This window comes from Lichenostomus cassidix, chromosome 11, assembly GCF_008360975.1.
Source record: "Lichenostomus cassidix isolate B80296 chromosome 11, HeHo_3.0, whole genome shotgun sequence".
In the NCBI taxonomy this organism is placed as follows: Eukaryota; Metazoa; Chordata; class Aves; order Passeriformes; family Meliphagidae; genus Lichenostomus; species Lichenostomus cassidix.
Window position 1 is genome coordinate 6,652,745 of NC_139492.1, and position 21,558 is coordinate 6,674,302.

The following is a 21,558-nucleotide window of genomic DNA, read 5'->3' on the forward strand; positions in this document are numbered from 1 at the left end:
AACCTGTTTCCCTGAAAAAAAGGTCAAATTTTACTGAACAGAACCTATCAAACCAAGTGTAGCTTTCCTTACCACTGCCCAGTTGTTAAATCTGGTTATTCTTTTACTCATCAAATAACCTATTTTTGCTACATTTATTTTGATCGATTATGTAACATAATATGCCTTTAGTCTTAGTTTTTAAATATTTTTTACATTAGAAAAATGGTGAATTACTATTTGTTCTTGAAGAGTTGGTGATGAAATTATAACCCATGATTGCTCTTTTGGATGAAAACTATAATGCCATGCTAACGTATCCCAGTGGCAGTTTGAATTGATTTTATAGGGAAAATCCTCTTTCCCTTGCAAATATTCACTACAGAAGGAAAAGTAAATTTCAGAATACTTTTTAGGTAAAAACACCTGGTACATGAAACCAAAGCAAGAAGTGATCCATGAACTGAAGGAGTGTTTCTGGAAACCATCCTTTCAAGTGATTCGCCCCAATCGAGCCTGGACACACTTCAGAGACCAAGTCAGAGAAGTGGGTCTTTGCTTTATTCAGTGCACCAGATGTGTGGGGAATTCTCTCTGCCAAGCACACACACCTCAGTACTTCCAAAGGCACAGTGTTATAGGTAAAATCATTAATATTCATTACATTCCCCAGGATAGGAGTGGTTATACAAATTACTTCTCATAAGTCATTAATATTATTAGTGATTTCTTGTGCTCAATGGCAAAAGGATTCCTTTTGCCCTCTTTTATCTTGATAAGATTAAGGGAATCCACAAGGCCAGAACTGTTATCAGCCTTCAGCCCTGGACAGGCACCGTGCTGGTGGAAGGGGGCAAAAGATCAAAGAAATAAGGATGGTTGAAGTGTAAATAGATTTGGGTTTTCTATTTGACTGAAGCAAGGAATTGACTCCACAACTCAGATAGTTATGAAGTAGGTATGTGTTTATTCCAGCTGGGGTGCATGGGGGGTAGCCCCTCCAAAAGCATGCACACCGTCAGCAGCACTTCACTAGGTTTATATTAGGTTACAGATTACATATGCATAAAGTTAGACAAAGCCCCTATACATATTCATTACCTATCCCCACTTCGTATTATAATGAGTTCAAAGTTCATTTAAATATGCTCGCGCAAGTGCAGTGTCTCAGATTAATTGTGGGCATGGGTCCCAAATAATTAATGATGGCAAAATCGGTAGTCTTCCTCACGATGAACTGTTCACCCTGTTCCCTTGCGCACACTCCTTGGTTCTTGGTCCAAGTCCAAGCCTGAGAACCAACTTGTACCAGTTCGGGGTCCAAGGGTAGGATGCTCGGTCACACTTAGTGGTTTTTCTCAATTATTTGGCTCTCTTCTCTCTATCCTCCCTGATACTAGGTAGGCACAAAATCATTAAGTGAATAATAAATTTTCTACAGCAGGCAAATCTTAGTAAATCATTATCCAATCTCTGGCCTTCTAAATCAGTTCAAAAGTTATTATTATTATTATCCAGCTTCTAGTTCTTTTAAATTAATAATTTCTATCCTAAATCATGACTACTTCTTTCCCAGTGGCCATTGTTTTTTTCCCCACTTTTGGCTGCTCCCTTTAACTAGGGATATATCTATTGACCACTTGTCTCTAATTAGATCATGGTATACTTTGATTCCTAAGTGATTCCCCTGAACTTGTGGTAACAAAAAGAACAATGGTTTAATATACCCTACATAACATATCCCTGACCAGTTTGGAGGCAACCTGCTGTTGGAGGTTGGGGGGCATTGGAATTTTTTCTCCATCGCTGTTACTAAGCAACAAATATCTGGGTGATTAGAGCCATCAATTATTTTGTAAGAGACAAAAGGGTGGGCTAGGCGGGGCAAGGGAAAGAGGCAGCCAGCCGTTTTGGGACTGGCACTTGTCTGTCGGACACCGGAAGGAAAGCGAGCTGCTTTTGCTTCTGGCTGCGACCGCAGGAGATCCAACTGTGCTCTGCCTTTTCCTCCTGGCTGGGTGAGCTTTGATTCAACCTCTTTCCCACTGGGAGTGCACATTTTCCCGGCTGCGCTTTGCTGCAGCTGCGGGGCAGTCCGGCTGTCCCTGCCACCCGCCCTGCTTTCGCCACACGAGACCGCGGCATCTGCTTTGACTGCACAGTCCCTGTCACCCTGCTGGTTAGCCTGGGAGAGCCAGCCCCTTTGCCCCTGCCGCCCTGCTTTGCTGCTCCGAGCTGCTTGCTGCCCTGCCTGCTTCTCAGCCCTCTGCCATTACCAGCTGCGTGAGGCTGACCTGACCCTGCACCACAGCGCCACCTGCAGCCGCTCGGCAGTCATCACACCTGCCCTGTCCGGCCGGGAGCTCAACAGCCCCCCTGCTGCTTGCGACCGTGATTACACCACACGGGGAAAGTGCTGGGCAGCTCAAAAAGTCATCTGTTACTGGTTTCTGGTTTTGTTGGTTCTTGTTATTCTTGTTATTTCTTGCTTACTCTAATGTAGATACTAGTAAAGAACTGGTATTCCTTTTCCCATACCTTTGCCTGAAAGCCCTTGATTTCAAAATTAAAATAATTCGGAAGGAAGGGAGGTGTCGGGGTTTGACCCTGACTAAACTCTGACACTCCGGCTCTCTCCTGCTGCAGATATGCAGGAGAGGGGAAAGGAAAAAAAACCTGTAAAAACACACACCAATCTCGTGAGTTAAGTGAGATAGGACACTGGTAGGAGGACGCATGGAAGAAAGGGCAGACAGGCTCTAAACTTAAAGTTGCAAAGTGATTTAATTACCTGAGTCGAAGGATAAATGAGAGGCAAAAATAAACTTTTCGTACACTATTTTGTTCACTCATCCCCCTCCCTCTTACGAAACCATAGTATTCACCCCCTTTCCTCTTTTATAACCAACAAGCCGGGTAGGGGGACAGGGTGTGGGGTATTTTCTCAGTCCACAGAGCACGTCCATAAATCTATTCATCACCACAATTCTTCTACTACAAATACTCTTTATCTCTAATTATCTCTCTCTCTCTCCAGACAGTTTCTCTGCTCTCACCCCCACCCTCTTAAGAAACAGTCTCTCTACTCACCCCCCTTCCCTCTTTCCAAACCAACAACATGAGCAGGGGGGCAGGGTAAGGGGTTTGGTTTTTTGTTTGTCAGTTCAATCAGGGAGAGGGGTTCTCTACTTAGCCACGGGGTCCCTCCCATGAGATACAGTCCTATGGGAACTTCTTTGGCATGGGTCCAATCTCATGAGCAACATCCTGCCTGAATTTTGCTGCAACATGAGTTCTTTTGTCCATAAGGTGCAGACTCTGCTGAGCTGAGGCCAGGCTGCTTCCATCCCAGGAGCAAGGCCTTTCTCTCCCTTGCAAGGCCTTTGTAGCTTTAACTCTTTCGATGAGACCTCAACTGGATCACAGCTTTCTCGAGGCATCCACCTGCTCTTCTGGCGTGGGCTGTGGGCGAATTTCTGCACTCCTGTGGACTCCATGGGCTGCAGGGGGACCTCCTGCTCCCCCCATGGTCTTCAGCATGGCTAGCAGAGGGTTTTCAGCTCCGGCACCTGGAGCACCTCCTCCCCCACCTTTTTCACTGACCTCGGTGTCTCCATGTTGTTCTCCCTTCACATATTTTTACCTCCACCTCCTCATTTTCTCTTTCTCCTCTCTTCCCTCTTCTTCCTTCTTTCTCAAAACATCCTTTTTTCCTTCTTCTCCCTTCTTTCTCAACACAAAAACCTCCCCAGCTGCCTGTCGCAACCATATCTCTCCACATTGCCTTTCAAGCACTCCTTTCCAATTTTCCTCTAAATACAACCACAAAATTTGACACAACCGATGTCTATTTGTTCCGCAAGGTGGCCATTTAAACCCCTTTGGCAAATCATACCCTGGCCACACAAAATAACAATATTCCACCATTGTTTCCTTAGTTATCCCTGTGGGAATGCTTAACTCGTCCCAAGATCTCAGCATTCTCCCCAAGGGACTCTCTGGGGGTATTATGGGATCGTTATCCCTTTTTCCGGGACCCATTCCCGGCTTTACCTTTGCAACCCCCCATGGGTGCCCTTTTTTACCTGTGCTACCCTCCATGGGTGCCCTCCCAGGTTTACTCCTCGAAGATCCCATTTTACTCACCGGTGAGATTTTCTAGTGGTCCTTCCTTGTGGACTCTTCACAGACCTCCTTGGTCCGCTGCTCATCTGTCTCCTGGACAGTTTCAGGTACCCAATCAATAGCCCAGTGACAGCCGCCACCAAGGGGAGTTGATCACCGAAACTGGGTGAGGTGCGCCTTCAGCTCTGTTTGCTGCCCGCAGCCCCCAAACGGTGGAAGGCTCCCGGACGAGTCCCCAGTTGTCAGGAAAATTAATCCATAAACGCCAGAGGTTTATGTCCAAAAAGGAGACAGAGGAGTCCTGTAACTTTATTAATGAATAAAGGAAGAGGTCATGGGCATTTCCCATGGGGTCTCTCAAATTGATAGAGGACACAGCCTCTTTTTATCCTAATTTCCTGGCCGCAGGTTCCCTCTCTCTTTCCCCATTGGCTGAGGTACTCGAGAGGTACAGATTTCCCGGAACGCCTAATTAATATCTCACTGGTGCCACATTGTTCCTCCTCATCTCTTCCCTAATCTCCTCCCTCAGGTCCTTCATCTCCTCTCTCATCTCCCTCATCTCTCTCATCTCCTCTCTGAGGTCCTGAACCACAGCAGAGACCTGAGCCTGCATCGGACCGCTTATCACACTTGCATAATACCTGAGCCTGTCAGCTATGGAACCCACTGTCTCTCGATTGTCATCACCATTAATTGTTGCAATGAAGGTGGCATATTGGGATGGCCTTAGATTTGTAAGGTTCCACAACATTTGCCCGGTGCACCTGACCCTGTCAGGATCATTTTCGTGCTGTCTATCCCTCCCAAAAAGCACCTCCATTACTGCTGCTTCTCTCAGCCGTTGGATCCCTTCCTCAACGGTCTTCCAGGGCATTCTACGGTAGTGGTCTTGCATTCTGTCTTTGTGGACAAACTTCTCTCTTACACCCATTAAAAGCCTCTCCCAGAGAGAAAGGGGGCCTGGCTCCCTCGCGAACACTTTGTCAACACCCGGGTCCTGGGCCAAGGGTCCCAAATTCTTTGCTTCATTATTATCCAACTGCACGCCTGGGCCCGTAAGGTCCCAAACCCGAAGTAACCAGGTTGGGAAAGCTTCACGCCCCAGTCGCACAACATCATCTCGCAGATTACGGAGACTATCGAAGTGGAAGGACTCGGTGATGATTACGGGCTCAGATTCCACTGCTGGTTGTGAGGGCAATGGCTCCCCATCATCATTAACTGATTTGGTCTTAACCGTTGTACGCACCACGGGGGCAACTGCTGCTGGCTGTGGCTGCTCTTGGGGTTCAGCTGGAACCTGGACGGTTGTAACGTCAGTGGATTCCGCTGCTGCACCATCAGACTCTTTCCCTTTGGGGCGAGGAGAGGGTTTTCCGCCTGCTAGGGAGATGTATTCCTTCAGCAGCTGGTGTATTTTGTGTATCATCTCCTCCACTAGCACCCCCACCCACTCCGGATGGTTTGTTTCTGAGGCAGGCTGTTGGACAGGGTCAGGCCGTGGGGTACCCCCAGGCTCTGGGACAGCCCCGGGCTCTGTGGTCGCATCCCTATTCCCTGGCACAGCTGTTAGAACAGTTACCCAGGGAAGTTTCACCTTATCCCGGAGTGCAAAGTAGGATAGACCTGTCAGCAACAGTAACATCAGCCATTGTATGGTATCATTAGCATTTAGAGAGTATCTGAACTTTTTGAGCACTAGGTGGGTAGGCCCAAAGTAATAAGGGAAGGGTTGAGAAAAACTTTCCCCTGATGTTATCTCCTCACAAAAGGTACCATTGCCAAACACACTCCAAAAACATGTACTGACAGTGTCAAAAACCTGTAACCATGTGCCTGCCATCAAAATTAACTGAAAAATCCATGAATTCTTCACCCTATTGGCCCATTGTGCAAACTGGATAACAGCCACAATAACCTTAGTTATAGGGCCCATGTTTAGGTAGGGAGCTGCAAATGGGAAAAGTGTGGTCCCAAGTATGTGCCAGCCAAACCAGGGTATACTGGACAACATGGTGCCACTTAATGAGGTTTTCATGTTCACCACACTAAAGTAGGTCTCACAGAAACTGTTATTCCTTTTTCTTCCAATGCCCTCGTGCCCCATGTTGGGCGCCAAGATCTGTCTTGGTTTGAAAGACAGGTCCCTGCTAAGAGAGGTGGAACCCTCCCTTAGGACAGAGAATGTGATCTCCCTTTCCTCCGAATTATTTTAATTTTGAAATCAAGGGCTTTCAGGCAGAGGTATGGGAAAAGGAATAACAGTTCTTTACTAGTATCTACAGTAGAGTAAACAAGCAATAACAAGAATAACAACAACAAATAGTACCAGAGAAAAACCAGTAACAGATGTCCTTTGAGCTAGTGAGCACTTTCCCACATGGTGTAATTACGGTCGAAAGCAGCACGGGCGCTGTTGAGCTCCCGGCCAGACAGGGCAGGTGCGATGACTGCCGAGCGGCTGCAGGTGGCGCTGTGGCGCAGGGTCAGGTCAGCCTCATGCAGCTGGTAATGGTGGAGGGCTGAGAAGCAGACAGGCAGCTCGGAGCAGCAAAGCAGGGCGGCAGGGGGGGCAGGGGCTGGCTCTCTCCCAGGCTAGCCAGAGAGGTAGCAAGGACTGTGCAGTCACAGCAGACGCCGCGGTCTCGTGCGGCGAAAGCGGGGCGGGCGTCAGGGACAGCTGCTGCGACAAACGCAGCCAGGAAAACGTGCACTCCCAGTGGGAAAGAGGTTGAATCAAAGCTCACCCAGCCAGGAGGAGAAGGCAGAGCACAGTTGGATCTCCTGCGGTCGCAGCCAGAAGCAAAGAGCAGTCCCTTTCCTCACGGTGTCCCATGAACGAGTGCCAGTTCCAACAGCCGGCTGACTTGTCCCCTTGCCCCACCTAGCACACCCGTTTGTCTCTTACAAAAGATTTGATGGCTCTAATCACCCAGATATTTGTTGCTTAGTAACAGGGATGGAGAAAGAAATTCCAATGCCCCCCAACCTCCGACACTGAGAGAGCTGGGCAGATACAAGAAGTCGGTTTCCATCTGATCTGCAATTGGTTTTTCCCGGCAGCCAATCCGTGTCGCAGCATTGATCCGTGGGCCCCCCAGCGCTTGTCACCTTGCGTGTCTGGAGAGGAAGGTGGCCGAAGGAAGGGGGGCTGGGGTGGGGATGCTTTAAACTTGCTGTGTGCCATTGATCTGCAGGTGGGAGCATGGCCAGGCTGGCCCTGCCAGGCAGGAGGGCTCGAGCCACCTGCCCTCATCAGAGGAGTTTAAATGACTGTGACCTTCTTATTAAAGGAGATGAATGTCTTTGGAGGAAGAAGGGGGCCAAGACCCAGGCCCTGGGGCGGCTGGTCGGGGGCTGCCCAGCCCTAATCATCTCACTGAGGGGCAGCTTGGTGAGACTGGCACTGGGGTGCTGGGAGCCTGCCAGGCACCCTCCTCTCTCAGAGGGGACACCCACTGTACCCACATGCCCATTTCTGCTCCGCACCTGTCTGTACCACACTGCAGAATGGCCAGGCATGAGTGTGGCAGGACAACCCCCCCTCCCCCTTCTCTCTCTCCCTGATTGCTGGCCAGAGATCGATGGCTCAGATTAAGTCAATAGCTTAGTCCGGGCTATCAATGCTGGCGTCTGGAAGTCAGAGTGAGACACTGAGAGAATGTGAAGAATTTTCGAGTGACCGCAAATACACACACTCTTTTCCTATGAAAAACACCACGAAACCTCGGAAAGGTAGAAGCTTTTCTACATGGACATTGGAGCGTGAAGTAAAGGGTCCCAGGGTCCTGCGCGTTGCCGGAGGTTGGGAGCAGGGACCAGCTCAGGGGGATACAGAGGAGCACAGCCCTCATGCTGCTGCAGCTGGGAGCACGTGCCTGCCACACCTGTGCGCTCGTGGAAGGGCACATGTGGCACCCATCCCTACGGAGATGTGCAGGTCTGTCTCACACAGCACACGGCTCTCTTAGGTGGCTTTGCAGGTCTGGCTGACATCCTTGTCTGCACCAGGTACGGATTGTCACACATCTGCTTTGCAGGTGGCTCTCTCCAGCCCGGCAGTGTAGCAAGCCTTGCACAAAGCTGCTGCTCTAGCAGCTGCTGAGATGGCTGGAAAAGCCACACGGTGCTTTTTATGTTGCAGAGGCAAGCCTGAAATCCTGCCTCTGGGATGGTGCAGGGCTCTCCAGCTTGACAAGAGGAGCAGAGCCAGGGCAAACAGATGCACTCTGTCCACACCACATGAGCACACCTCTGGTCCAGCAAAGCCCTTAGTGGGGACACAGTCCCCTGTGACCCCACAGAGTCCCTCACGCTCTGGCTTACCTGGCTGTGTCTCCTGACAGGAGACCAGACAGCACCAAGGCAGTCACAGCACAGGGAGGTAGCAGGTCTGTGTGCCCAAGCACCCTGGCCCTGTATGCAGCTGCCTACAGACTATCGTGTTGAACAGGGGCCCATCTCCCTTGCCAGGTTATATTTTGAGCTGCCAGGGCTGATTTTTACAGCCTTTTGGGATGTTATTAAATTACTTTCCAAGGACTTTTAATAAGCACTTTTGATACCTTTGAAGCGTGCAGCTTTGTGGGAAGATTACAGTCCCACATCCATCTCGCTGGGAGAGAAACAATGGCAGCAGGGCTAGCGTTTGATCTCTCCTCCAGAAGGCGAGAGAGGTTTTGGGTTAGACAAAGAGGTGAGCTGCTGATTTAGAGCTAATGTTTAAAAATAGGTAGGTCTCCCACCAAGAAAGAGAGACATGCCCTCCTCTGTGTAATCGCCTGCCTCTGCCTCGCCGGACTTGCAGAAACACAGCTCGCTTTATTTGAAGGCTTCAAGTGCAGTGTCGCAGTTTGATTCTGGGTCCTTTTAAAGCAATAACTAGGCCATCTGACCAAGCTTTAAAGAGCAGGAGAACTTTCCATTAGGACTTGCGACACACTCTTGGCAGCACTGGAATTGCATTCTTGCTTTTTTATTTCCTTTCGCTGACATCTCATGTCACTCAGGCAGGAGAAACTCAGCTTTATAAACTCACTTATTTCTACCTTGAAATTTCTCCCTAATTAGGGTCCCAATCTCACTGGTGGGACTGGGTGTCAGGAGCTGAATGTGGAGCAGAGCCAACAGCAGTGGTGGAGGTCAAACCAAATTGCTCCCTGCAGCCTGGGGACCACCTGGCCCCAGCAGCATCAGTCAGGGGCAGGGAGACAGTGTCTCCCATGTCTGTGCCCACAGCTCCCACACGGGAGAAAGAGAGCCACCATCCCAGCCATGCCGATCATCTGCGTGTCTGGCCCCGGTGCTGCCTCTGGCAGGGACCATCAGATGAGTTACAACACCATGAGCACCTGGTTCCGGCCAGGCATGCCTTCACTGCAGGGAGAAAAGGTGTCAAGGGAGTCGAATTCCCTTTATCTGTGGATAACTACTGCTGCCTTTAACAGCCTGGAATAAACTAGCCATAAATATCATGATCATAAGTGCTTAGATATGGCAACTTTACACTGAACAGAGGTTTTAACCTTCCCTGTAGAGGATATCCAGCTGTACATCACTGACTGTTTCCATTCAGCTGCATGGCCAAAGACAAGCTCTTGATGAGCTGCTCAGAGCAGCTGCACCAGCTACCAGCCATGTCTCAGGCCAGTCTAACCCCAGTCCTTACCCCAGTTTTGGGGTAGGATCTCCCTCCTGCTGTAAGAGTCTGACAGGAGTCCTGCTGCCCTCTCCCCCCTGCCACCATCCTTTGCTCCTCTAAGGAAGCACCAGTATTGGAACCTGGGGTTTACTGGGCTCCTGTAGGGATCCACCTTCCATTCTCATTCCCACCCACAAGGAGGGTCCTGAGCCACCAACTTCTGCAGCAACTTGTCACCATCACCTTGTCCCTGAGCCGGGCCAGAAGTCCCATATCAGCAAGAGGGCAGTTTGCATCCTCCCTGTACCTCGCCAGTGCCCCGCCGTGACTTTATTTTGCACGGCGACTTCGAGGGGAGCTGTAAAACACTCAGACGAGTTAAATAATACACGACAGCGTATGGTATAAATTACAGGAAGCCAGCGGTGGAGCAACATTGTATGCTGAATAAATTAAAGGCTGCGTGACTTACAGGCGAGATTGATCTGCTGAGCATTTTGTTTAGTGATGTGCTTGTCACAAGGGAGAGCTAATTACAGGCACGGAGGCGTGTGGCTCCGGTGCTGGGGAGCACAGAGCAAACTGTGCTCACGAATGTCAGCGGGGTTCCTGCACTTCCAGGATTTGCTCTTTCTGAGGCCAGCCATATGCCAGGCCCCATTAGCTGGATGCCTGCTGTTTGCCCAGGGCCATCCATCACTGTCACAGCCCAGGAGAAGGACTGTGCTGCCACAGGGAGCTGCCAGGGTCTGACAGTGGATGTGCTGGTATGGGGGACATAGCTGCCTGGTGGCTCTGGGGTCTGCCCTGAGCAAGGGCTGGTGTTGGGGCTGCCTCAGCAGCAGGCTTAAGAGAAATGGAGGTATCGAAGCCTGAGCCCATTCTTAATGGAGCTGAGCCATAAAGGAGGACATCCATTGCTCCTGTGGCATTTTTGAGCCCAGCACTGCTCACAAGGTGACACAGAGATTTCACTGCCATTGGGAACCTAGGGCTGGCTGAACAGCAAAGCTGAGATGTGTAGGGGCTGATTTGGGGGCTGAAGAGTACAAGAAGGTAAGTACAGGTCAGGAATTAGGTAGGGATCCTGTTGTTACACAATGGCTTCAAGATCATGGGCATGAATTATTAGAAGGTTTGTGCGAGCAAGACCATTGTTAAGCTAAGTAGCAGGCAGGCCATATACAGGCCGCAGTAGTTTGCTTCCCTGAGAATGCTTCGTGAGAAAATATCAAGAAGATGCAGCTGTGTAAGGAATGTACGGGAGGGAACTTATGATTAACAAAGAATGAGGGGGAAAACCCTGTGGATGTGAGAATGGAATGTAAAAGAAATGTAAGCTGTAACTGCTGCAATTAACGAGTAGATTAGTGATTAATAAATATAAGCACTATAACAGTATATAAAGAGCACACGCGTTAAAATAAAGGGAGCTTGCTTATATCTCACATTGAGACTGTTGCTTGCTTCCTTTCGCCGTTCGTCATCCTGTAATAGCAGATTTCTGCCATGAGCCACCAAGGGAGGGGGCAGTCTTCTTCAGGACACCGTTTGGACTGGATAATTTTGGGGAAGATGTGCTTGACCCACAGGGATGTGGGAGACTGGTGAGAGGCTTGGATTCAGCTGGACTTTAACCACCAAACTTGGGGCTGAGTTGGGAGGCTTGCCCTGCTGGGCTCCAGAGCAGGGATTGCTCCCGTGCCAGAAGGTCTGTCCCCGCTGCCTGCACAGCTGAGCAATGCCATGCAGGCTGTGTGCAGCCCTCGAGGTCACGGCAGAGGCTGCACCATGCAGCTGGTGGAACAGCTCCCTGGACTGCCAGAAGGGCGCTGATGGCTGGAGACCATGCTCCGGCGTAGACTGGCCATTGGTATGTGCTCCCCTCCGGCTCGGCCGGCTCGGCCGGCTCGGCGGCTGTCTGTCACTCGGTGGGATTATGAGTAGTGAGTATAACGCATCAGCGTATGAATAGGGTTGTCTGGCTGATGGTGATGTATCGTTTTTCATTACTGCCTCTCAAGCCCTCCCTGCTCCATGTGTGGAAATTCTATTTATTCCCTAATTTGTAAAAATTCCCTCCTTATCTGATACCAATCAGGGAGGGGTAATTGGCTCTCCAGGGCTAGTGGCTGGGGTCCTGATGAAGAGATATGTGTGTCTGCTCTAGCTGTCCAGGCACCCTGCCCTGCTGCACCAGTGACACGGGCCACAATTAATAATGATTTGCAAATGGCAGACAAGCAATAATGCAGAAAGATGTCCAGCCAGCCTCCTGCCCGCCCCTTAATTTCCTTCTGTAATATAAATGGCACAGGAACGAAAATCCAGCGCTATAAATTCTGAAATTAGTTATTCGCCATAATAAATGGTTCCCTTTTTGGTGCACGGTCCTCCCTATCCTCCCCTGACCCCTGCTGTGGCTAGCACAGATCTTTCCCATGAGAATTATTTTCTCTCTTCTTCCTGTGTTTTATAAACAAAGATAAAGTTTGGATGTTTTTAATAACAGTTTCTCGGGATGTGGACAGTTCAGGCCTGGCCAATCAGGCCTAGGGGGAGGCTTCGAACTGACCAATCTGGGTGACCTTTGAAAAGTCTATATAAGATGGAATTAAATAATAAAATCTTCTTCTGGATGCCACACTTTGAACCTGGGTCTTCTTACTCTGCTAGCAGCTCAACAGCGACACCCCCCCACTTCCTCCTCCTGTCCCAGCCCCCATGCCTGCTACCTACTTCATTTGAGTCTTAATATGCAAATGCTGTAATTTAACGGGATGGTGAAGTTGATTTTCATGTTAACTTAATTACTTTGATTTATGAAGGGCTGGGATGTAGACACGGCTCCATCCTTACTCAACTCCCACCCTCACCCCTCTGCAGTCCTGCTGACCCGCCGCCTCTCTTCCCTTTTCTTCCCTTGGCTCAGTCCTCTCTTCCTCTTCTTCCCAACTTTAGTGTTTTATTAGCTGCCTTTAAGTGGACATAAGTCCTTGCAACAATCGCATGATGCAGAGGACAAATTCCCTGTCCTGCCTTGTTTAATCATGCCTGGATAATGGATGCATAATTGACTCATTTGAATGCTTTTGCCTACAGGAGTAGAGAGCATTAAACGTTTGATTGCCTTCATTTCCAAACAGATCATTATCCCCTTCTTACCCGCTCTTAATAAACACTTTATGAGGAATTCTTTTCTAAAGGAAAAATTCTCCACTCCTCGTACTTCTCTGAAGTGATAAACTCTAATTAAGTCTAATATTTAAAAATATGGTAATGGTGACTTGTTTGAATAAGTGGCCTGCATTTCCATAATTTCATTATTATGTAAAACACGCTAATTATTTGAAGTGTGCTTATTGCTAAAAGAGAAATCTCCTTCTAATAAAGATGAAATTGGCTTTTTTCCCTGTATTGCTGTGTGTGCTGCTCCCCTTCTCTCCTGGACGGTGAGCGGCCGCAGCCAGGAGCAGCGTGATGGCAACATTCGCTTTGTTTGCTCAGGGAACACTGCCAGCCAGGGGATGATGGATGTGGAGGGACAGGCACAGAGGCTGAAGGACAAACTGAGGTCTCTGTGCACCCTGTGTCACCCTCAGCCCCAGCAACATTGGTGCCTTTTTGCAGCAGTGCAAAACCTGAAGGCAGCTCTCCCCTGCTGTGGGGGGGAGGGCTGCCCTAGAACCGGAACACGCAGGATGGTCATTCCATGGCCACGAGCTGTGGGGCTGGTCAGACGCGGTCCTTGTAGAAGCGTTGCAGGTTTAGAAAGGCAGCTGTTTGGTTCCTGGTCTCCATGGTGTTTTTATTGAGGAAAACAGGGGAGGAATGGGGAGACTGGGGAGGGGGAAGGGAAGGCGAGGGAGGGTACAGGTTCCATACGAGCCCAGAACCAAAGAGGGCCGTTCCAGATCTGGCTGGGGATTTTATTTCTAGGGATGGGAGGCGGTCCTGACTCACATCCAGTCAGAAGGGGTCAGGGGGGCGGGGTCAGGGACAGGAAGGACACACGTTACAACAAATCCACTTTTTCTCTTATACAAAAGGAAAAAAAAAATTATTTTTTTTTTTTTAGTTCAGAGTCTTTTGGAGCTGGTAGAAATTTCTTCAGTAGGGCTGGAGTTGAAGCTGGTTGGCTGAGATCAGGTGTATCTTGCTGCTCTGCTGTGCGACGGGGCTGTGCTGTCTGCAGTGCCCCCCCCAGCTTTGACGTGCAGGGGGACGGGCAGAGCTTACACACAGCCGGAAAGAGACAGGGATTTTGGGAAAAGCAAATTTTTAGAGAGCATGGTAGAGGGGCTATTTGGGGAAGAAGAGGGTAGGAAAAATGGGGGTGAGGAGTGATTTTTTAAGGGTAATGGTAGAAGGGGGGAACTGGCAAGGTGCCTGAGAGAATCGCTACAACTCAGCGTCTTTTTTGACGGGATGCGGCCTTGTTAGTTACCTCCTTATCAGAATGGGAGGGAAGAAGGGACATGGGAAGGAGGAAAGGTATTAATAGGGGTAAACAAAACATACTGTAACTCAAAAAAGGGTTTTACCTAAAGAAAATACCTTTCTTTTTTGAGGATTGGGCGGAGAGGGCCTTTTCCGGAAGCCCTCTCTAGCCCAATTCTCAAAATGCAACACTTGTTAATCTGTTTAAGGTTAAAATCAAAAAGAATGAGCTGGGGTTTTAAAACAGAGCCCTACAACCTGCCGTGTTCTGTGACTCAACCATTCACACCTCTGCACCCCCTCCCCTGGGGGGTGCCTTCAGCCATTCACACGTTTCCCACCCCCTCCCCTGGGGGGTGCCTCCAAATCACATTCATACAAACATTCACTCCTCCTCTGCTGCAAACTACACCTTTAGCAGAGGTCCAGGGTCGGAAAATTTCCCTGAATAGGCACTGCAGGCGCTATCGGCTCACCACTAGAGTCTCTCTTACTCTTGATAGACTTTTGCCGACTGACAAGACTGGTCACTGCTTTCCGGTCCCTTGCAGTCCTCTTCATCACTGTTTTATCCTCAGCAACTCAATACAGACTTCACAAGTTTTCTACAAGTCCCTTCAGGGTCCTCTTCTTGGGACTCGCCTGTGTCTTTAAAGAGTCTCACAGCGCGCGGCCAACGCGTGTGCTGCACAGCAGAGATGGTGTTTGGCTGTGCAGAGTTGGTCTTGCCGGGGGAGGGGCGCCCGCGACACAAAATGGCGGCTCACAAGATGGCGGCGCCCATGTGCGGGCCACGCGGCCAGGGTGGTCTCCGTCTGCAGCGCAGGCAGCGTCCCGCCGTGTCGGTGGCTCCCCGCCGTGTGTTCGCCGCTCCGCCGCAGCCCCGCGCGGGCCGGCGGGGAGGCGTGGGCCCCGCGGGCCGGCGGCCAGCTCGGCCCGGCCCGGCCTGGCCTTTCGGGCCGGCCCGGCGTGGCCGTGCCACCGGCCCCGCCGTTCCCCGAGCGCCGCTGGCTCCCGCCGCCCCCCAGCTCCCGCGGGCTCCGCTGCTCCCCGGCATGTCTAGGCAAGTTCTTACCGCTGCCCGCATTCTCCACCAATTGCAGCAGTGCAAAACCTGAAGGCAGCTCTCCCCTGCTGCGGGGGGGAGGGCTGCCCCAGAACCGGAACACGCAGGATGGTCATTCCATGGCCACGAGCTGTGGGGCTGGTCAGACGCGGTCCTTGTAGAAGCGTTGCAGGTTTAGAAAGGCAGCTGTTTGGTTCCTGGTCTCCATGGTGTTTTTATTGAGGAAAACAGGGGAGGAATGGGGAGACTGGGGAGGGGGAAGGGAAGGCGAGGGAGGGTACAGGTTCCATACGAGCCCAGAACCAAAGAGGGCCGTTCCAGATCTGGCTGGGGATTTTATCTCTAGGCATGGGAGGCGGTCCTGACTCACATCCAGTCAGAAGGGGTCAGGGGGGCGGGGTCAGGGACAGGAAGGACACACGTTACAACACCTTTTGGGCTCATGGGCTCCAGGAGTTGTTGGGAATGTTGCGAGAGAGCTCAGCCCCTGCTGCCCTTTCCCTCCAGCAGGGATGCCCCAGCTGTCATGGTTTCCTTACAGACAGGCATTGTCTGTGCCAGGCTATCCAGCAGCCTGTGGGGCTGGAAGGTGTCTCAGCAGCCAGTGTCTTGCAGTGCAGAGGCCCCAGCCACCCAGCTCTGCCCTGGGAGGGGGCCAGTGCTGTGGGTGCATGATGGGAAGAGTGGTTCCCAGTGCAGAGGATGGGTGGAAGCATCCTGTCTCCCACGGGGTGACAGTGGCCAGCCTGGGTGGGGGGAAGCAGGTGCCCAAGGCAGCAGGTTGACCATCAGGACTGATCCCCTTTTGCTGTACTTCCTACTCACCTGAGAACTGTCAGCTGTGGGCCCTCCCTGCTCCAGTGTCCCTGCTGGGGTAAACTGGATTTGGAGATCTCGCTGACCCCAGTGTACAGGGGGTGGGACAGGCATCCCATCCCCCAGGGACAGAGACAGCAACAGGTTGAGGAAGGATGAGTATGAATTGTGTCCGAGCCCTCTTCAGAGCCTGTGCAGGCACTCTGTGGTGGGGCAGGCAGGGAGGCACTGGGATGAAGTCAATATAAAACTAATTTTCTTCATGAAGAAATGAGGTGTGTGGCAGTAACATAATTGCAGATAATGAGGTAAGTTATTCTTAATATTCTGCACGTCGCTGTCAGCTCCACCTAATATACCTGCTGGTTGTGTGGGGCATGCAGAGCTCCTTGCCCCATGTGCAGGATTATGAGGCCATTAATTTGGGAGCAGCTTGGCAGGACCATCCCTGGTGTCCCCATGGATCTCTGGGAGCTGGGAGCTCTTGGCTCTGACACATCCTTGTCACCACTATGGCTGGCATCCTGGTCTCCCCACCTTGCCCAGCATGTCATGGTGGGGATGGAGTCAGATCAGACACAAACTCCCTCCTGGCTCCAGTATGGACAGGGTGAGTGACACAGCCTGGCCCTGTGTGCTGGGAAAATGCTGTCACTCCCTGCCTCTGACAGTGACATTCCTGCTCACAGGGAGCAGCACAGCCCACTGTGGGGACACAGCACCCAGTGCTCCCATTCCTGATTGCTGGGGACGCCAGCAGCAGAGCCAGACTGCATGAGGTCCGTACGGCTCCTGCTGGTCACAAATCCACCTGCTGTCACCTGGGGTCAGTGGTCGGGAGGCTCCGGGCAGCAGCGGCCAGGTGGCCCTGTTTCCGCTTTGCGGGGAGCTGTTATACAAAGGCAGCAGGGATATTATTCATTAACAGTAATCTGCCATTAGAACATTGACAAATGGCCCCTCGGCACCTGAGCATCAGTTCTTGTACAGCCCATAAAGCATGGGGGCAGTTTAAATATGGACCTGCTCAGCTCGGGCCGGGGGTGATCCATCTTCCTGGCCATAGCACAGGTGCAGCAGGGTTGCCTCCAAATGAGCATGTTTGGGGGGGCACTGCTGTCCCTGACCACCCACAGCCTGCTGGGGCAGCCGCTGGGATGGAAAAGCTCCCTCCTTGCTCTGGGAGCATCTCAGCCCAGTGCATGGCAGTTGGGCAGCATTCAGCCCCCTGAGCCCCCGTGGTGGGGGTGTCTGGGTGGTTTGGTCCTGTGGGAGAGGTGGGAGAAACGCTGGCAGGGCAGAACACGTAGGGATGTGGCCCCTACCCTTCTCCCCAATGCCTGGGTGAGCGTGGAGGTGATGCTCTCCTGGAGTGAGCATTGCTGCTCCTGGCAGCCTGATCCTGCAGCACAGACTCCTGGTGACGGAATCCTTGAGCTCATCCTGGGTTCACAGTGGTACCGCTGTGCAGTGGCTGGCAGGAAGACACACGCCAGACAGGCAGCCCAGTGCCATGGGCTGGGGGCTTTCTGCCTCCATCCCAGCAGAAGAGCACAATAGGAATATCTGCGCCACCCCAAGGACAAGGGCAGCCAGGGATGCTGAACAGCCACAAACTCCAGCCCAAACTAAGACAGTGTCCTGCCGTCCCATGCATGTGCACATGTCACTGATCTTGGCTGTCACCGCAGCGAGAGCTTGGCAGGACGTGGAGAGGGCTGAAATGAGGGTGTCGAGGCAGTATGGTGTCACAGTGGCTAATGCTGACACACGGGGCAGGAGGGTTAAAACATGGTGCGCTAAGCCAGCCAGGGCAGGGGAAGGCTGGGGTGTCGCATTACCCTGCACTGCACTGGCAGCTGGATCAAAGGAGGGTCCTAGAGGCAGCCAGCCCCAGAACCCAGCACCTCAGGGCAAGCTCAACCCCAGCTGTCCTGGGCCACTGCACAGGGACAAAGGGTGATGCTCAGAAGCGGCACAGCAAGGTGAGGGGCAGGGAGGGAGGGCAGAGCTGCCGCTCTCTTTGCAGGGGGCAGGATAACCCCAGGCTGTGAGAAAGGAGTAGTCAAATAGAAAACCCAAATCTATTTGCACTTCAACCATTCTTGTTTCTTTGAGCTTTTAGCCCTTCCACCAGCACGGCACCTGTCAGTTCTGGCCTTGTGGATTCCCTTAATCTTATCAAGATAAAAGGGGGCAAAAGGAATCCTTTTGCCATTGAGCACAAGAAATCGCTAATAATATTAATGACTTATGAGAAGTAATTTGTATAACCACTCCTATCCTGAAGAATGTAATGAATATTCATGAATTTTACCTATAACACTGTGTCTTTGGGGTACTGAGGTATGTGTGTTTGGTGGAAACAATTCCCCACACATCCGGTGCACCGAACAAAGCAAATACCCACTTCTCTGACTTGGTCTCTGAAGTGTCTCTGAGCTCGATTGGGGCAAATCACTGGGTTGGAGTTGTGATTTTGCCTTGCATGTCCGTCTCTACTGCGACAATCCCCAGCCCCTCCCGCCAGGACACCAGGATGGGGACACTGAATCTGTTCTCCAGGTACTCCACGGTCAGCTGCGCCCCCGTGGGCCTCAGCAGCACCTCGTCTGCACTGGGGGGGAATGGGGGAGGGGGCGTGAGAGTCCCCCCAGGACAGCCTGACCCCCACAGGAACCCCCAACCCCACTGGGCCTCAGCAGCACCTTGTCTGCGCTGAGGGGGCACGAGGGGGCATGAGACCCCCCAGGACCCCCTCACCCCCACAGGGACCCCCCTAGCTCCATGAGAACCCCCAACCCCTGACCATCAGCTGGGCCCCAACTAGGCCTCAGCAGCACCTTGTCCGTGCTGGGGGGGCACAGGGGGATCCCGGAGAACCACCTGGACTGACCCTCACCTGGACTGACCCAAATCCACCCCAAATCTCCCTCAAATCCCACCCAAATCCCCACCAAAATCCAGCCCTGGGACCCCCAAACCCCTCTGGGACCCCCCTGAACCCCAAAATCCAGCCCTGACCCTCTAAACCCCCCTAGGATGCTCCCAGTGCCCCCCCAATCCTCCCCCAAACCCCTCTGGGGCCCTCCTGAGCCCGAAAATCTGGCCCTGACCCCCCCCAAATCCTCCAGGGACCCCCCCAGGGACCCCAAATCCCTCCCAGCCCCCCAAACACCTCCCCAAACCACTCTGGGACCCCCCAGACCCCCAACTTCCTCCCCCGACCCCCCAGCCCCTCACTGAGTCCTCCCAGTGTCCCCTAGGATGGGTTTAAAGATCCCCAAGTCCTCCACGGTGGATTTGAAGCACCCCAGGAAGGGTTTCAAGCCCCCCCAAGCCCCCCGATGTTGTGGAGCAGAAAGGCCTTGCAACGTGAGGGCCTTGTTGCCCTTGTAAAATCCTTGCTCACTTCTGTTACTTTGGCTAACTAGAAAAGCATTCTGGGAATAACTCAGCTAAACCAGAGGTAAAAAACAAGTTACAGAATTGTGAAACAATTATTAGACCCAATACATGCTCACACCGTGGGGCTCGTGGTTGGTTACATCTGACGCCTGTTCCTATTGTAGTCTATGGTGGTTAGTTAAGCACATTGGTTGTGCCTCACAAGTATGTAAACTCATAACAAACTAACAGTTTAAGAACCCTGGATTTTTGCAATAAAAGGCCTTCGCCATACCATCGTGGATATTGTGTGTTTAACATCACAGCCCAGGATGCGTTTAAACCCCCTCAGCTCCCCCAGGATGGGTTTAAAGCCCGCCGAGCCCCCCAGCCCCATTTTGGGCACCCACCTCAGAAGGTGTCCAGCAGGCGCCTCCCCACATACCCACGAACAATCTCAAAATTGGGGAATTTGGCCAGGTCTGAGGTGCTGAGGCAGTGCTACAGCTCGTAGGCCCTGAGAGAGGGAAAAAAGGTGATTTTAGGGGATTTTGGGGGGCTCGGGGGGGCCACGACCACCCCATGGCATCCAACAGCTCCTGCTCCCCAAAAATTGCTCTGCAGGCTCCACTTAAATGATCTAAAAATGGAAAAATATCACCCAAAAGATCCTAAAAACCCCCCAGGATCCCAAAATCAACCTAAAGTTCCTCAAAATCTCTCTAAAGCCCCCCCAAGGACGGAAGGAAGGAGCTGACCCAGACATACCAGGGTCACTCTCCTCAGCCCTCTGCCTTAGTAGCAGCTGTGTAGAGTAGGGCACTGAGCAGCTAACAGTGGACTCAAGGCTGACACTGTAGATAGTGGCAGGCATCAGCAATTTGTTGTTGTTTCCCCCCCCCTTTTATAACCTTTCTTCACATGCATAACAGGTGTTCTGTTCCTTATTACATTACAATTAGTTAGCAAACTATCCACAGGTGCCTTTTCTAATTACTCATATACGTTTGCATTCTTTGCTTCTTTCTCCTACAAGGTTGTTTATCTCGCTTGTTTAGGGGCACAGCTGTAACTTATCGAGGTCTAGGCTGCCCACAGCCTGTTCCTATCATCCCACAGGCAGCCTGGCTGTGCTGTGGGGTTGTCGGGAAGCAGACCCCCAGGCTACTAGGGGCAGTGTGGACCAGCTTGCAGCAATGGGCACACAGGTGCTGGGCTCCACTGCTGGAGTCAGCACAAAGTGGAGGCAACTGGAGGGGCTCTCATTGCATGAGAGCACCCTCTCGGGTTCCAGCCCCATTCCCCTGGCACCCAGGGAGCTCCTGCCTCTTTAAAACCTGATTGAGACCATGCCTTTAAAAATGGGCCTGGGAAGGGACCTCCTACCCTGTAGGAGGAGGTTGGCCTGGAACAGGTAGATTGAGTGAGCTGGTTCTCCCACTCCCCTACCCTAGCACCTTTACAGCCCCCATAGCCAGGCTCTGTCTGGTTAGCTTTGCTCCTGGTCTGGGTTTCAGACTGGAATTTGTACCCCTTTTTCCATACAGAATCCCCCCACCTTTCTGTTCCTGTGCCAAGCTGAAGCAGCTGGTGTGGTTGTCCTGGTTTGATAGGAGCTGGCAGCACCCTGGGATCCTTTTGGAGGTGCACACAATCAGCTCTGCCTGTAAAGTGGGGTTAACCATTACCGCAGGCTCTCCCTAATTCTGCTGGCAAACCCCACCTTGTCCCACTTCTCCCTCCACAAACACACACTCACTTATCATGGCCAAGGCCTACCCTTTTACCAGCCACCACCTCCTCCACCTCCTCCTCCTCCTCCTGCCCCTTTCCCAAGCTGCAAACCAGTCCCAACTGCACCTCGGCTCCCTGCCTGCTGTCCCCTCCCTGCCCCTCCTGCAGGCCCTGCAAACGTGGGCACCAGGCAGCTCAGGCTGGCAAGTGTGGCCAGGCAGTATGCAGCCCCTGCGCTACATGCTGAATCTGTACCGGCGTGCCGCTGACCGCGAAGGCCGACCCCGCCGCAGCCTGGGCGCCAACACCATCCGCCTGGTCCAGGCCAGTTCCCATGGGGGTCAGCCCTGGGCAGGTAAGGAATCAG

General features: G+C 52.0%; 1 protein-coding gene across 2 annotated transcripts in view; it reads left to right on the plus strand.

The window, feature by feature from the left end:
* The window catches only part of LOC146432142 (bone morphogenetic protein 15-like), a 136,571-nt gene that overhangs the window by 112,947 nt on the left and 2,066 nt on the right, over positions 1 to 21,558 (plus strand). The window contains exon 2 of one of the 2 annotated variants that reach the window (XM_085071572.1): positions 20,886 to 21,546. In XM_085071572.1, the coding sequence (XP_084927698.1) occupies positions 21,222 to 21,546 (325 nt within the window). In that variant the 5' untranslated portion in view covers positions 20,886 to 21,221. Of the gene's footprint in view, positions 1 to 20,739; positions 21,547 to 21,558 lie in introns of those variants that run through there. The other variant, XM_085071571.1, reaches the window with a different exon arrangement.